Source organism: Pollicipes pollicipes, unplaced genomic scaffold (assembly GCF_011947565.3).
Source record: "Pollicipes pollicipes isolate AB1234 unplaced genomic scaffold, Ppol_2.1 Scaffold_397;HRSCAF=446_pilon_pilon_pilon, whole genome shotgun sequence".
Lineage (NCBI taxonomy): Eukaryota > Metazoa > Arthropoda > Thecostraca > Pollicipedomorpha > Pollicipedidae > Pollicipes > Pollicipes pollicipes.
Window position 1 is genome coordinate 1 of NW_023596413.1, and position 13,179 is coordinate 13,179.

General features: G+C 55.0%; 1 protein-coding gene and 1 long non-coding RNA gene across 2 annotated transcripts; both read right to left on the reverse strand.

The window, feature by feature from the left end:
* Positions 1-278: 278 nt before the first annotated feature.
* Positions 279-7,881, reverse strand: LOC119093057 (uncharacterized). The gene is made up of 4 exons (XR_005093586.1): positions 7,679-7,881; positions 2,978-3,059; positions 948-1,011; positions 279-414 (listed from the first exon to the last, which is right to left on the reverse strand). It is a non-coding gene; the product is annotated as an uncharacterized LOC119093057 (long non-coding RNA).
* A 1,779-nt stretch (positions 7,882-9,660) lies between these two features.
* On the reverse strand, positions 9,661-12,476 carry LOC119093058 (28S ribosomal protein S17, mitochondrial). The gene is made up of 3 exons (XM_037215948.1): positions 12,123-12,476; positions 11,117-11,310; positions 9,661-9,953 (listed from the first exon to the last, which is right to left on the reverse strand). Exons 1-3 carry the CDS (start codon positions 12,231-12,233, stop codon positions 9,785-9,787), a joined length of 474 nt encoding a protein of 157 aa, XP_037071843.1. The 5' UTR covers positions 12,234-12,476; the 3' UTR covers positions 9,661-9,784.
* Positions 12,477-13,179: the final 703 nt, after the last annotated feature.

Here is a 13,179-nt window from a genome sequence, read left to right on the forward strand (position 1 = left end):
CCGCCGCCTGACACACGCCCCAGACCGGCCGACCGGACAGCACGGCGGCGCGGCCGGCTCCAGCTGCAGCCGGCGACGCGCCCGGCTCCAGCTGCTGCCGGCGACGCGGCCGGCTCCAGCTGCTGCCGGCGGCGCGGCCGGCTCCAGCTGCAAGCGGCAGGGCGGGCGGCTCCAGCTGCAGGCGGTGGCGCGGCCGGCTTCAGCTGCAGGCGGCGGCGCGGTCGGCTCCAGCTGCTGGCGGCGGCGCGGGCACGACGGCCGCACCGCCGGCAGTCTCACCTTTCTCGCCGTACGGGTCCTTGTTGACCAGGTCGGGCGTCTCGGTCAGATCGGCGTTCCGTTCCACCAGCTTGCCCGAGACGGGCGCGTAGATGTCGCTCACAGCCTTGACGCTCTCCACCGATCCGCACTCGTCTGGCGGCGGCCGGGAGCGCGCTCAGGCGACGCCGCGTCACGTCACGTGCGGATAACAGCGGCTCGGGGCCTCGTCAGGTCAGACCTGCGGCCTCGGGCCCTGAGCTCCGGCCAAACGGGGCCCTGGGCAAGGGTCACGGGCCGGGAAGATCCTGAGTTGCCGCCAGACGGGGCCCATGAGCTCGGGTCGGGTGGGGCCACGGGCCAGGTTCACGCATGCAGTGGGCACGGTTTACTGTCCTGTGCTAGTCTTAAATGATGAGAGGGTGAAAGGACATCACGTTCAGAGGGCGGACAAGCTCACAGCGGGCGGGGCGGCTACACAACTCGGACGCGAGCATGCAGACGCGCAGGAAACGACGCCGGCGGCCGGCTGTTTCCTGCTAATGGCGGGCGGCGGCGGATAATGCTACACAACAAATCTATTGATGAAATATATATAAAGCCTAAACTCAAGATGAAGATACCTTAAGAGACGCTGATAACTGGTTTCAATAAAGGCTAACAAACGGATGATGTGAAGACCGCCTTACCGCCCTGATCCACCTCCTGTCCCGGCTCGGCTATCTCCACGTACACCAAGTCACCCATAGACTCCTGCAACGGCACCAGACGGCGCAGCGTCACGTTCAGTAGTGTCACGCTCCGCTTCGCGCCGGCTGCCGGCGAGAGGGCTGCGAGACGCGCGTGCTCACGCCATACATGTCACTAGGTCGCCCACGCATCGCGCCCCGCCGGTTTATCCCGGCACACTGGGCCCTCCGCTCGCCGCGGCACGTTCATCCTTATTCAGCCCCGAATGTCGTGAACACGGGGCCCGAAAGGCCGCCGCGTTCATGCCGCGACACAGCACGCGACCCTGAGCTCAGGGGTCGGTTCGCGGGCGCCCGGCCGGCCAGCCAGCGGAGGTCCGAGGCGAGGACAGCGCGTCGCCACGCTGACACAGGCCAGCCGCACCAGGCACCCGGCACCGGCCGGCCGAGCGACGCAGCCATTGTAAGCAAACGGCACCGCCGGGCTGGGCCGGGCCGGGCCGGACCGCTACCGACCGGCGGCCGCGGCCCGCGGCTGCCCCGGCCGGCCCAGCCGCGCCGAAGGCCGGGCGCGTCGCTGGTCACTCGTCCTCGTGTTTTGGCGCGGGGATCTCCTGCTAAATATGACTTGGCTATTTATAGCCAGCTATTCGGCTATCAAGCTTGCCGTTTAAATGGTACAGTGAACAGTACACGCGAGCTCGGTTCACGAATGGCAAACAAATGAGCTTCGCATTCATCACATTTCAGCAAATAACTCCTCCGATTTTAAGAAACAAAAGTGAGGTGCAGCATAGCAGAACTAATGGTACCTGCATGTTCATTTCATGTTAAGCTCATGCCATTTTTGGTAAACGAACTGAAGCAGCGCAGATTCCACAAATGGTTTCCCCGATTTTTCACTGACCCCAGTTGACCCTTGTCTCCCACTGCACCAGTGGGAGGGAGGGGGGGGGGGGCATAACGAGCACAGGTGAGCCGCTCGCCGCTGAAAAGGCCGGCGCGCAGCTGTCCGGCCAGGTCCGGTCACGCGGTGCGCGCGGCCGCGACCCCGCCGTGCCGAGCCGCGGTCACCGCGGAGCCGGCCCGGCGCCGGCGCACGCCGCTCCGGCTCTTGGGCCGCTGCACGCAGCGAAGGCTCGTCGCCGGAGGGCGAGCCGTGTCGCGGGGACCGCAGCAGCCGTGGCCCGAGACGCAGGGAGGCGGCGCTGCGCGGGGATGGCGAGGGGAGCCTTCAACACCGGTGAAGACGTCACATCGGGCGGTGCAGGAGCCGACGGCAGGGCAGGGACCGACGCACGCCGACGCACTGCCCACTGGGGTCCATGGACGCATGCAAGGTGTAAACAACAAATGCGATCGACCCGATGCACGAAACAAACACAACAATTTGCGGGAGTGAAGAAGCAGGTGGTGACTGTTAACGACGCGAATCGGTCGCCACGGGGTCAGACCCGTCACCGCAGCACTTGGCAGCGGGCGGCGATGGTGTGAGCCCACCACGGCGGTATTTGGCAGCCGGAGGCGACTGCTATTGGAACGTGTCGGAAGTCACGGGCTCGTGGTGAAGCAGCACTTGACCTTTCCGGGTCCAACAGTCAATCCCACCGCTCGTCTCATCCTGTGACCTTGACACCGACGTTCCGCCTCACGAACACCCAGGCGCAAAAAGAACAACAAAAGTACAAATGGCCGCCTCCGAACTGCCGGGCCCAAAACGCATTCCAAAAGAAACATCGCCGCCCAATTAGGCATCGTCACAAACACCCCGCAGAACACGCCACAACGCTCATCACCATGTTGTGCCCCCGGACAAGCAGCATCCGCTCAAATGAGGCAACCCGGCGCAGCGCACTCACCAACGGATTGGACTTCCACGCTCCTGGCTAAGAACAACCCACGGACAACATTTCATGCATCAATGTCTGAAGCAAATAAACAAACGCCCAGCGGCACCCGTGGGTCCCGAGCGCAGACCACGGCACGGACGGGAGCGGCCCCCGGCGGCAGGCCGGCAGCGGCCCACTCACGGCGGCTTTGGCGGTGATGCCGACGGTGCCGACAACCGCCCTCCATGCGCACCCACTCGTGCTGCCTCCGTGTACTTGAGCTCTGCCGGCAGGCGGGGCACCGGTCACGACCCTGCGGCGCGCCGCGCGCCGCGCGCCAGCCAAGCCACGCGGCGCGAGGAAGACTGAAACGGCTGGGACAGCCACTGACGTGGTTAACTGCCTGACGCTGTGGTAAGAGCCCGGACTGCATCCGTGTTACAAATCTTGGAGGAGCTTAAATAAAAACCTAACATGGCCGCCTTGCTGATTGGAGAAATGAATGCTGCGGAGATGTTTCGGCGAGATGAAGCATTTATTACCCCAGATGTCCCGGCCCCGCCGTGGAGGGCACATACCTGCACCTCATGTGAGCTTAATCCCCCAGGTCGTCAGGTCTGACCAAGTTTATCGTATTGCGTGAAAATATGTTGTAATAGATTGCTGTGTTTACAGTAACGATCCCATTGATCCCGGTCGGCCAGAACCCACCCTGTGGCTGGAGCCCCCATCTTCTCTGAAACGGTAATGCCAGCTTATCCATAGCAACGTCTCCCCGAGAAAACGACAGGCTAGGCCACTCTCTGGAGAAAAACGACTAACTAAGGCCCGAGGTGATTAGCAGAGACATAACAGAATTAGCCCACGGGGTCTAGCAGGTGCCTCGGGTTCTAAATGGTCCCAAAGAGCTTGACGACCCCTCGGGGCCAGACGGTCCCTCGGGGCTAGATGGTTCCCTGGATCAAGACGGTCCCGAGGGGCTTGACAGCCCCTAGGGGCTAGACGGTCCCTCGGATCTAGACGGCCCCTCGGGGCTAATCAGTCCCACGGGGCTAGACGACTCGGATCTAGAGATAGAGCACGACAGCCGGCATGTGCCTTTTTCTTCTTGTGTTGCGCGTCTGGGGCATGCTGGCTACTAAGGTCACCTGGCAGAGCCCGGCGTACCGCCCAGGGGCGACACAGCTGACCTCTGGTGGCCAAAATGGCCGCGCCCCGGCTCGGTGGCCGGGCGGCAGCACGCCGAGTCCGGCGTCGCAGTAACGTAAACAGGCCGTGGCGTCTGGCCGCCGTACGACAGGACGCGTCTCGTGCGGCGCCGCGAGCCAGCCACCGTCCGAACAACCGACCACGCACGCGCCTGTCTCCCCAGTGGCGGGGTGGAGGAAGGGGCTGGACAGGGCGGAAGGCTGTTAAGTGCACACGCTGTCTGGTCAGACGCAGAGTAACGTGCTCCTTTGACTGATGAATCCTTTTCTCTCGCGCAACAGATCGTCGTTCCGACGTCATGAAGACATTGGCCAGGCCTAATATAATGTGCTCAGGCGTAATCCCGAGTAAAAGCGTCTTCAGGTCAGGTTGATTTACTGGTTTAGGGTTATGTGCCCTGCGAGATCAGTTTCACGCAAGTTTTCGGTTATTTGCTGCTTGGGGCAAAACAGATAGCACATTGGCAGATAGCACAGGTGCAGTTATCACGTCTCATCATACCTCGATTACCTACGCCAGATCAACAAAGTACGGCGATTACGTCAAAGGCCAGCCGATTTTTGAGCCGCATCTGCCATCTCAGGAGAAACCCCGCTTTTATCAAGGCATTGGTGATTTCTCCCTTCCAAAAACCAAAGGAGATAGTCTACGCGCCAGAGGATAACGTGAACATGACAACTGAAGAGTGACGCTGCGTACCAAGAATAGGCATGGCACTGAACAGGTGGTGGCCTCCACATCACGCACCGCCGGAATCAACTTAATAGGGCGCTGAGTAGCCGCGGGAGGTTCGCGGCACACCCTGGGAGGCGGCGCTCTCCCTGAGCTCGTGCCCCGCATCCCCCGCGGTGGCACGCGGCCGTGAGCCGGGGCCGCAGGGGGTCAGCACCACGTCAGGGGAGGCGGCTCCACCCACCGTCGTCTAAGACCGGACAAGTCACGCCCGCGCGAGAGCCGGGGCCGCAGGGGGTCAGCACCACGTCTGAGGAGGCGGCTCCACCGACCATCATCAGAGACCGGGCGAGTCACGCCCGCGCGAGAGCCGGGGCCGCAGGGGGTCAGCACCACGTCTGAAGAGGCGGCTCCACCGACCGTCGTCAGAGATCGGGCGAGTCACGCCCGCACGAGAGCCGGGGCCGCAGGGGGTCAGCACCACGTCTGAGGAGGCGGTTCCACCGACCGTCGTCAGAGATCGGGCGAGTCACGCCCGCGCGACGGCCGGGGCCGCAGGGGGTCAGCACCACGTCTGAGGAGGCGTCTCCATCAACCGTCGTCAGAGGCCGGGCGAGTCACGCCCGCGCGAGAGCCGAGACACGGGAGCAACTGTCTGGCCGGGGATACGCACGGCACCAGTCCGGTCCAGGCTGTCTGGTCGGGGATGGACACGGCACCAGTCGGATCCAGGCTGTCTGGCCGGGGATGGACACAGCACCAGTCTCGTCCAGGCTGTCTGGCCGGGGATGGATACGGCACCAGTCGGGTCCAGGTTGTCTGGTCGGGGATGGACACGGCACAAGTCCGGTCCAGGCTTTCTGGTCGGGGATGGATACGGCACCAGTCGGATCCAGGCTGTCTGGCCGGGGATGGACACAGCACCAGTCTCGTCCAGGCTGTCTGGCCGGGGATGGATACGGCACAAGTCGGGTCCAGGCTGTCTGGTCGGGGATGGACACGGCACCAGTCCGGTCCAGGCTGTGTGGCCGGGGATGGGCACGGCACCAGTCGGATCCAGGCTGTCTGGCCGGGGATGGACACGGCACCAGTCCGGTCCAGGCTGTCTGGCCGGGGATGGGCACGGCACCAGTCCGGTCCAGGCCGTCTGGTCGGGTATAGGCACGGCACCAGTCCGGTCCAGGCTGTCTGGCCGGGGAAAGGCACGGCACCAGTCCGGTCCAGGCTGTCCGATCAACCAGAAGCCGATTGAACACTTACGTCCTGTTCGACGTCGATAGTGACACACAAATCTGTGGGTGGGGTGGCGACATCGCCGCCAGCCAATGATGGGCGTTGCAGGTGTGCACGCACCCCTGTGCGGATGCAGCAGAAGCCGCCGGTGCTGTCCCGGCAGTATTATCGAGGTGAGGAGGGCGCAGGCCACACCACCGTGCGGACGTCCTCCGACGCCGCAGCATCACACAGGCTTGTCAGAGCAGTTGACCCCACCAAAGCTGGCTTTTTTAGTTATATGCAGGAAGTGGTGGCAAACTCCAGATTTATGCCGTATTTTCTTTTTCACAAGAGCTTTCTCTTTGTGCTGCAACACACTGGTAGAAAGTGGTCCTAACAAAGCCTGGGGAGGCAAATATCCACCAGGTCTCCTTTCATCATGGCAGAGTTTTAGTCTAGGCCATTGTGGCCTGAAGCAAAGGGCAAAAGTGGCAACACCAAAGCTCAAAGCTGTTTGCCAGGCTAGAGAGCTACATGTGCAGACATTTTGTTTGTTTTGTGAAATCAAAATTAGCAAGCTTTCATAGCATGCACAATGCATGCAAGCCTCCACTCATGGTGTGTTTATTCCACTCATTCCAAGTTCATTCCACTTGTGTATGTTCATTGAAGAAGATAGCCTGAGTCAACATCTGACCTTGTCTTCAGTTGATAAATGCGGCTCACAAAGCTTAGGGGATCTGGCTTGTTTTATACAAGTCACAAGTTACTTTTGGAATGTTGGCTAGTATCAAAGCTATATCAAGCTAATCACAAAGCTAGTATTCATCAGACTATGACAGCAACTTCCACACAAAGCTCCACCACTGCTGCTTGTAATTAGATGCTTAACAGACCCAAATACTATGCTACATTATTGAAACATTCAAGTGCATATGATGATCCAGGGTGGCAATACTCTAACATATGAGCCTCCACAGCATAGGCCCAGGCAATGGCAAACAGGCAAAATATCAGTCACACTGGATATAGGTCCCAAGATACATGGAAAGTTTGTAGGTCATTATTAGAGAAGTTGTCAGAATGTTTCATTTTTGCACCATTGACTCTGCAGAATGTTGCAACACTTAAGGTCAGCATTCCAATATTAAATTAATTGATGTCAGAGAAGACAATATCACCCAAACTGTGTGAGCTGCCTTGAAAATGAATGGCCAGACAGCACAGAATAACAAAATTGTATCTATGCATTTCAAATACACCCATTCATAGCTGTTGAGAGGAACACAGATAATAAGAATCAGGAGAACTGTGGAAACCTGTCATGTTAAAGTGTCATTCATTTTAAAGTGTGGCTTCATATGCAGCCACTAGAAGGGGGCAGGGCCATCAACAATGAGTGCAGATTAGTTAATACTCCCCTTCCCTTAAAAAGCCTTGCCAATGACCTCCAACATGCTAAAAACAACACTGTTATGACTCAAAACCATCAAGGTTGGTACATAAAATGTGGCATGTCATCTTTTGGACCTGCATTGCAATTGCAGTGTTTTGAAACTACCACAGGGTATGGAAAAAGCTTACAGAAAAAAAATGAAAGCCAAAACAGAGCTGTGTAACTGAGCAAAACTGACTTCCATCAGCTACAGTTGACTTGGAACAATTTTCCTAGGGACGCATCACTTGATTGGCCCTACAAGCAAGACGTCCAGCCCCTTAGAATACCAGTATTTCCATGAGCCCTCCTCGGCCTCAAATCTTGGCCACGGCTATAGAAGAGGTACCGCCGACCGCATGGGTACATACCAGCTAGACGACGGGATGAAACGGAGAGGTGCCTTCGCGCGGAACAGTGGAAGTTATGGTGAGTTAAGCCGTTTTGAACACGCTTTAAACATAACGGGGTAATAACCCGAAATGCACAACCCATACGCAGCCCCAACGAAGCCATCTCCACTCGGACAACACGTTAACCAAACACGCAACCCACGCCCTCCGTCCGATCGGCAACAATCGCCGGGAACTCGTAGCGCACCGGGAACGCAATGCGCAAGGCTGTGTATAAACCTTAAGTCAAAACGCTATCTCATTCCTTCTACGACAGTTCTAAATTACGTCAGTGGAAGAAATAATGCGGTGCACGACCCATGAAGCCATGAAACACGAGACCGGGGCAAAAGGGTGGCGACAAAAAAGACAAAAAAGTGTACCTCTATGGTAGAATAACGCCGTCTGCGCCGACAAGGTTCGGATAATGGTGGTATATGTCATCTACAACGGTGAATGACACCGCTCCAACGACCGAGGACTTTCAGTTCTCAGCACCATCGGCGTCGCAATTCAGTGCTATCTCCATGGACTTCGATGCTATAGTAGTCATGACTACCATCCCCGTTGTTTTTAATAGCACGACGTATTTGGAAGCAGAATCTGATATCCGATTGATTCAGCTTTTTCTTGAACGGTAGTTGTGATTTTAGCGACATCGGTGCTCCCTGAATGCACGTGCGTAATCTTACGAAAGAAATTGCTAAAACAGCTGTGTGGGCTTGCTGCAGGCTTAGCTTGCCCGAACATCATTTTAGCCGCGCCTGTGTCACGTTTGAGCCGGCTGACGGCGGTGTCTGGCGTCCACAAGGTACGTCTCCAAGCCCTGACAGAACGGCTTAAATGTGAATGCGCGAAAGACGCGCACTTGGGTACAACCACATTTCTGGGATGGGGAAAGTGACAAATCATCTCGAAGGCAATTCTGGACGGAGGGAGGTGTGAATGATGTTGGCTAAAATGGAGGGAACAAATCCCCACTTCGTAAAAATCAAAGTCAATTGGCTTGCGACCTGGAACCCTGGCCGCTCCCAGGACCGTTAGAAGCGCCGCCAATAGCTACGGAGGAGGGATACGGCTGTGGAGAGCCGGCCAAGCGACGACACTGGGGCGGGTGACGCCACCTATCTTCACAGAGTGGGGATAGGGTTTCCACGGAGCCGCTGCTTGCGCCCTGCAGACCTGCAGCGTTTCCAGACCGAACGGCGCACAGCGGTGTCGACAATGGGCTAGGAGTCCGGTCATTCCGATCGCTGCACAGACCAGGTCCAAAGCGATAACCGATTTGCGTGCCACCAACGGCCAAAGCCGTCATCAGCGGTTCGCATAGCTCCCACACGGAGCGCAGTATATCGACACTGTAATGCATAATACTGCAGCATTTTGTAGTGTCGGGGCGGTCACAGCATCAAGCGAGCGAACCGGCACCAGTTACCACCGCTAAGCAACGAACAGGAAGAGAAATATGCCGCGATACGCAACGCGTCGTGCCTTGTCATGAATACGCCACAGCTGGATTGCAGACATGTCATAAATGCACCGCAGTTGAATTGCAGACATTGCCATTCCTAGAACATTTGCAACACTTTTTCCGTGCATTCAAACGGCCAGACCTACCGCTGTAGACAATTATGAATTGTTGGAGTTGGAGAACAGGTGATCGCACGTAAGCCTGCCAGTAACGGTCGTGAAGTAGTTTTCAGCGTTACAATGAGAAATGCATAGGGAACCGACTGTCCAATTTCGTTGCATTTTCCCTTTCACGCCAGACTCGAAAATATCTCCGAGCAAGTTCTACGTTTCTAGTTGACAAAGAAGGCGCTAAATGTCATAGAATAAAGGTAACGAATGCAACGAACAAATTCAAAATGTAGTAATAACGTAAATCCGTCGCATTCCAGGCCTACCGAAGTGCCGAGTGTAAACAAAACGGGAATCACCACAACCAGCTTAAACCCGGCTGACACATGCACCACTATATTTGACACGATCATGACATGGCCACACACTACACAACGACTTCAGACCGTTCTCGGGTCACGCGCAGCTTCAGCACTGCGCAAGCGGCGAGCGAGCGGGGCGCCGTCACCACTGGTGCGGCTCCCACTTGCCGTCGTCATGCCACTTGACCTCAGGCTCGCGGTGGGACCAGTCCTTCTTGCCCTCCTGCCAGCCGCGCGGGGGTGCGCTCTTGTAGTCGAACGTCACACCGCCGTCCTTACCCGCCAACTGCGCCTCCAGGTCAACGTGCTCCCTGCGGGGCATCATAGGTCAAATCGGATCAAATCAGGTCAGGTCAGTGGCCCAGCTGTCTCGCAGGCAGACCGTAACCGGCGTTTGTATGTGGTCGGCGACCTGAGTATGTTTCACGTGCCATCTACGGGACAGAGGTGGCATTGGGGGCGTATGCCAAAGCCGAACACACTAGTTGGAAAACCATGAAGCCGGTGTATAGTATAGAAATAGTATATAAATATATGGTATATCTAGTATAGAAAACCATGAATACAGTGTATAGTAACGGTATTAAGAAGACAAAACCAATTTCAAGTCTCCTAAAACTGTATAGGACCAGGAAATACCCCCAGGGTTTTGTGCAGTGATTGAGACTTAGTGTTAGCATCGCGAATGACAATTTTTCGGACCATCGTGATCATGACGTGTTTAAGTATACATATAGCGTTTGGGACAGTTTGTTCCCCGGCCATCGTCCGGCGTTCGGTGGTCCTGAGAATGACCGTCTGTTTTTTCGTCCTGAGAATGACCGTCTGTTTTTTGGTCCTGAGAATGACCTCTGTTTTTTGGTCCTCAGAATGACCGTCTGTTTTTTGGTCCTGAGAATGACCGTCTGCGAGCAAGGTATGGCTCGCTGCCTCGAAACTTGCGTGGTATATAGGGGTAAAATTACGGGCGAGGCTATACTTAAGAAGTAGCATACAACTGCAACAAAAACACCATGACAAAGTCACAGGCGGTAGTTCAAGATCCCACGAAGTCGAAGCCAACCATTCAAAAACGCAGAAACCGAGGACATGACCGCAGCCTGGTGTGGGCCCAACACTGAGTGCGTGTTAAGCATACTTCCACAGAGTCACAACAGCACAGCAAAAACGTTCGCTGACACTGGCGGAGTTGGCGTCATTTCATGGAACGTTTGGAACGAACGCACGAACGGAACGAACGTTTGGAACGAACGAATGCACCAATAGCACGTTGAGTGTGGGTGTCATGACAATGAAGCATCATATTCCTCAAAATACCCATCAGCGCACTGCAGTGAGGTTATGAAATCAGCGTGGCACAATAAAGCAAATCCCAGGAGCTAAAGTGTGTTGTACAACTATGGGAGCAAACAAGACACGCTCGTTTCTTTCACGGGAGCATTCACGCCCCAACCAGATATCCTCTGGCACCCACCTGAACTCCTTGCCCATGACGAGGCGGCCGGTGATGGGGTCTCGGTTGTCACCGTAGTGGTATACCATCTTGAGCAGCTGGTAGCGCAGCTTTCCGGGCATATCGTCTGGCAGCTGCTCCACCAGCACCGTGTCACCGGACTTGCACTGGCGCTCCGGATCCCGCACATCCAGCGTCCGGTCCTCCGGGAAAAACTGAGGTAGGTGGCTGATGTCACCCACATCCTCACTGTTAAACTGGGACACACACTGCATCACTCCATGTCAACATGGACACAATCATGTGTAAAGTGTCACTAGGGTCCAATTATGTTTTGGTACCTTTTTGCATGGTTAGCATGCAGATAGCCCAAATTTGGCCAAAATTTCCTGAGACTGGTCCAGAGTCCAACAACCCCAGAGATTTGTATGCCCATGCACCCAACAAAATAGGAAGTTAGTTGCACTTTGTGGTGCATGTCATGAATATCTATTGCCCAACACAGGAGAACCTTATCTTAATTGCTGCAGGGGGGATGCACTATGTGCCAACTATGAAATGTGCCAAAACAGTGATAGAAAAACAAAGCATCACATAATGGGTCCTTCAGTCCTATGGATGCTTACATGGCAATTGGACACAATGAAGGGCATTAAGTTATTTTGCAAAATCAGGTGCTTTACATGTAGGACATTAAAAGTTATTTGAATATTTCAGACACCTCTAATGACATATATTACATGACTTGTGAGCCATTCTGCTAAGTGGCATGCTTCCATAAGACAGCATTAGGGCTGTAGTGCTGCCCCATGTGTGAGCTCAGCTCGCCCTCCCAAGCATCTTGTAGATAACACATACCCTCGCATAGTCTGGGGACAAGTGTACCCAGCAAACAATAATGACCTCGGCAACCATGTGATTTGTGTTAAGAAATAATCCTCGGTGTATCATATTTATAGATGCAATGAATAGAATAACCAACACATAGAACATACATACCATAAGAAGACAGATGTAAGATACTTACCACATTAAGAATCTCATCACGCTTCAGGGTCCGAACAGTGACCTTAGCCATTCCTTCAATATTGGAAGGCAAACATTGACCAAGATACATTGCTAAGCGCTTGCCAGCCATCTCACAGTGCAATGAGAATAAACAAGGCTTTAGATGAAAGCCTGCTAACCTTAGAACCGCAGCAAATGATACAGAATGTTTCTCTGAATCCAATGAGCTACGAACACAAGCTAAGTCCTCTTAATTACTACCGTGCATAAATCGCATCGGCAAAAACACATGAGATGACACTATCTTGATTCACAGCATGGATATACGTTCACAGCATTAAAGACAGCTATACCGACAACCCCAACCTATCGTTACCAACACTGTATGGCCCTGATTCACCTGCCCGCGCCGCCAATGTTTCTTGTGCGGTATAATAGATGTAAGAGCACTAGTTCACTGCCGTGTGATTGAAAGTCGACGGGCGGAATTTACCTAATTTCATTACGAGCATATCGACGACGCCAATAGTTCTTTTCATTGCTTGTCTCAGATTCTTTTTAGGTGTTTCCTCACCTCTTAATGCTTACTTCACAAATACGTTTAAACACACGCAGCAGGTTTCTTCCCCGCAGCCCGATGCATTTCATTTTGGCTGCGCGTATACACCCTCCAAAACGGAGGGCGGTTACGCACCGGGTTTTTGTACCCTCCAAAATGGGGCGTGGCTACGTACCGGACTTATACGCCCTACAAAAACCTTTCAGATGGTTGTGCGTGTCAAGCATGCGCGGATTGTCAGCCTTAGAGGGAAGCAAGTGCAAATATGCAGAATCCCGTGCGAAAAGTCGGCTCTATGCGTGATAGGCTTCAAACGATCACGATATGTATTACCTCACTCTGAACAAGTCATATTCTGATCACAAATTTTCGGCCGCTGGACCTGCATCTCAAGTAGATGCATGGTTAGCATCCTGGTCTCGCACGCGGTAAACCGAAGTTCGAATCTCGGCAGCGGCCGATGTTAAGTGGGTGGGTTCATTTCCATCGGTGTGGCATGATGATGCCAGCTCTCTTC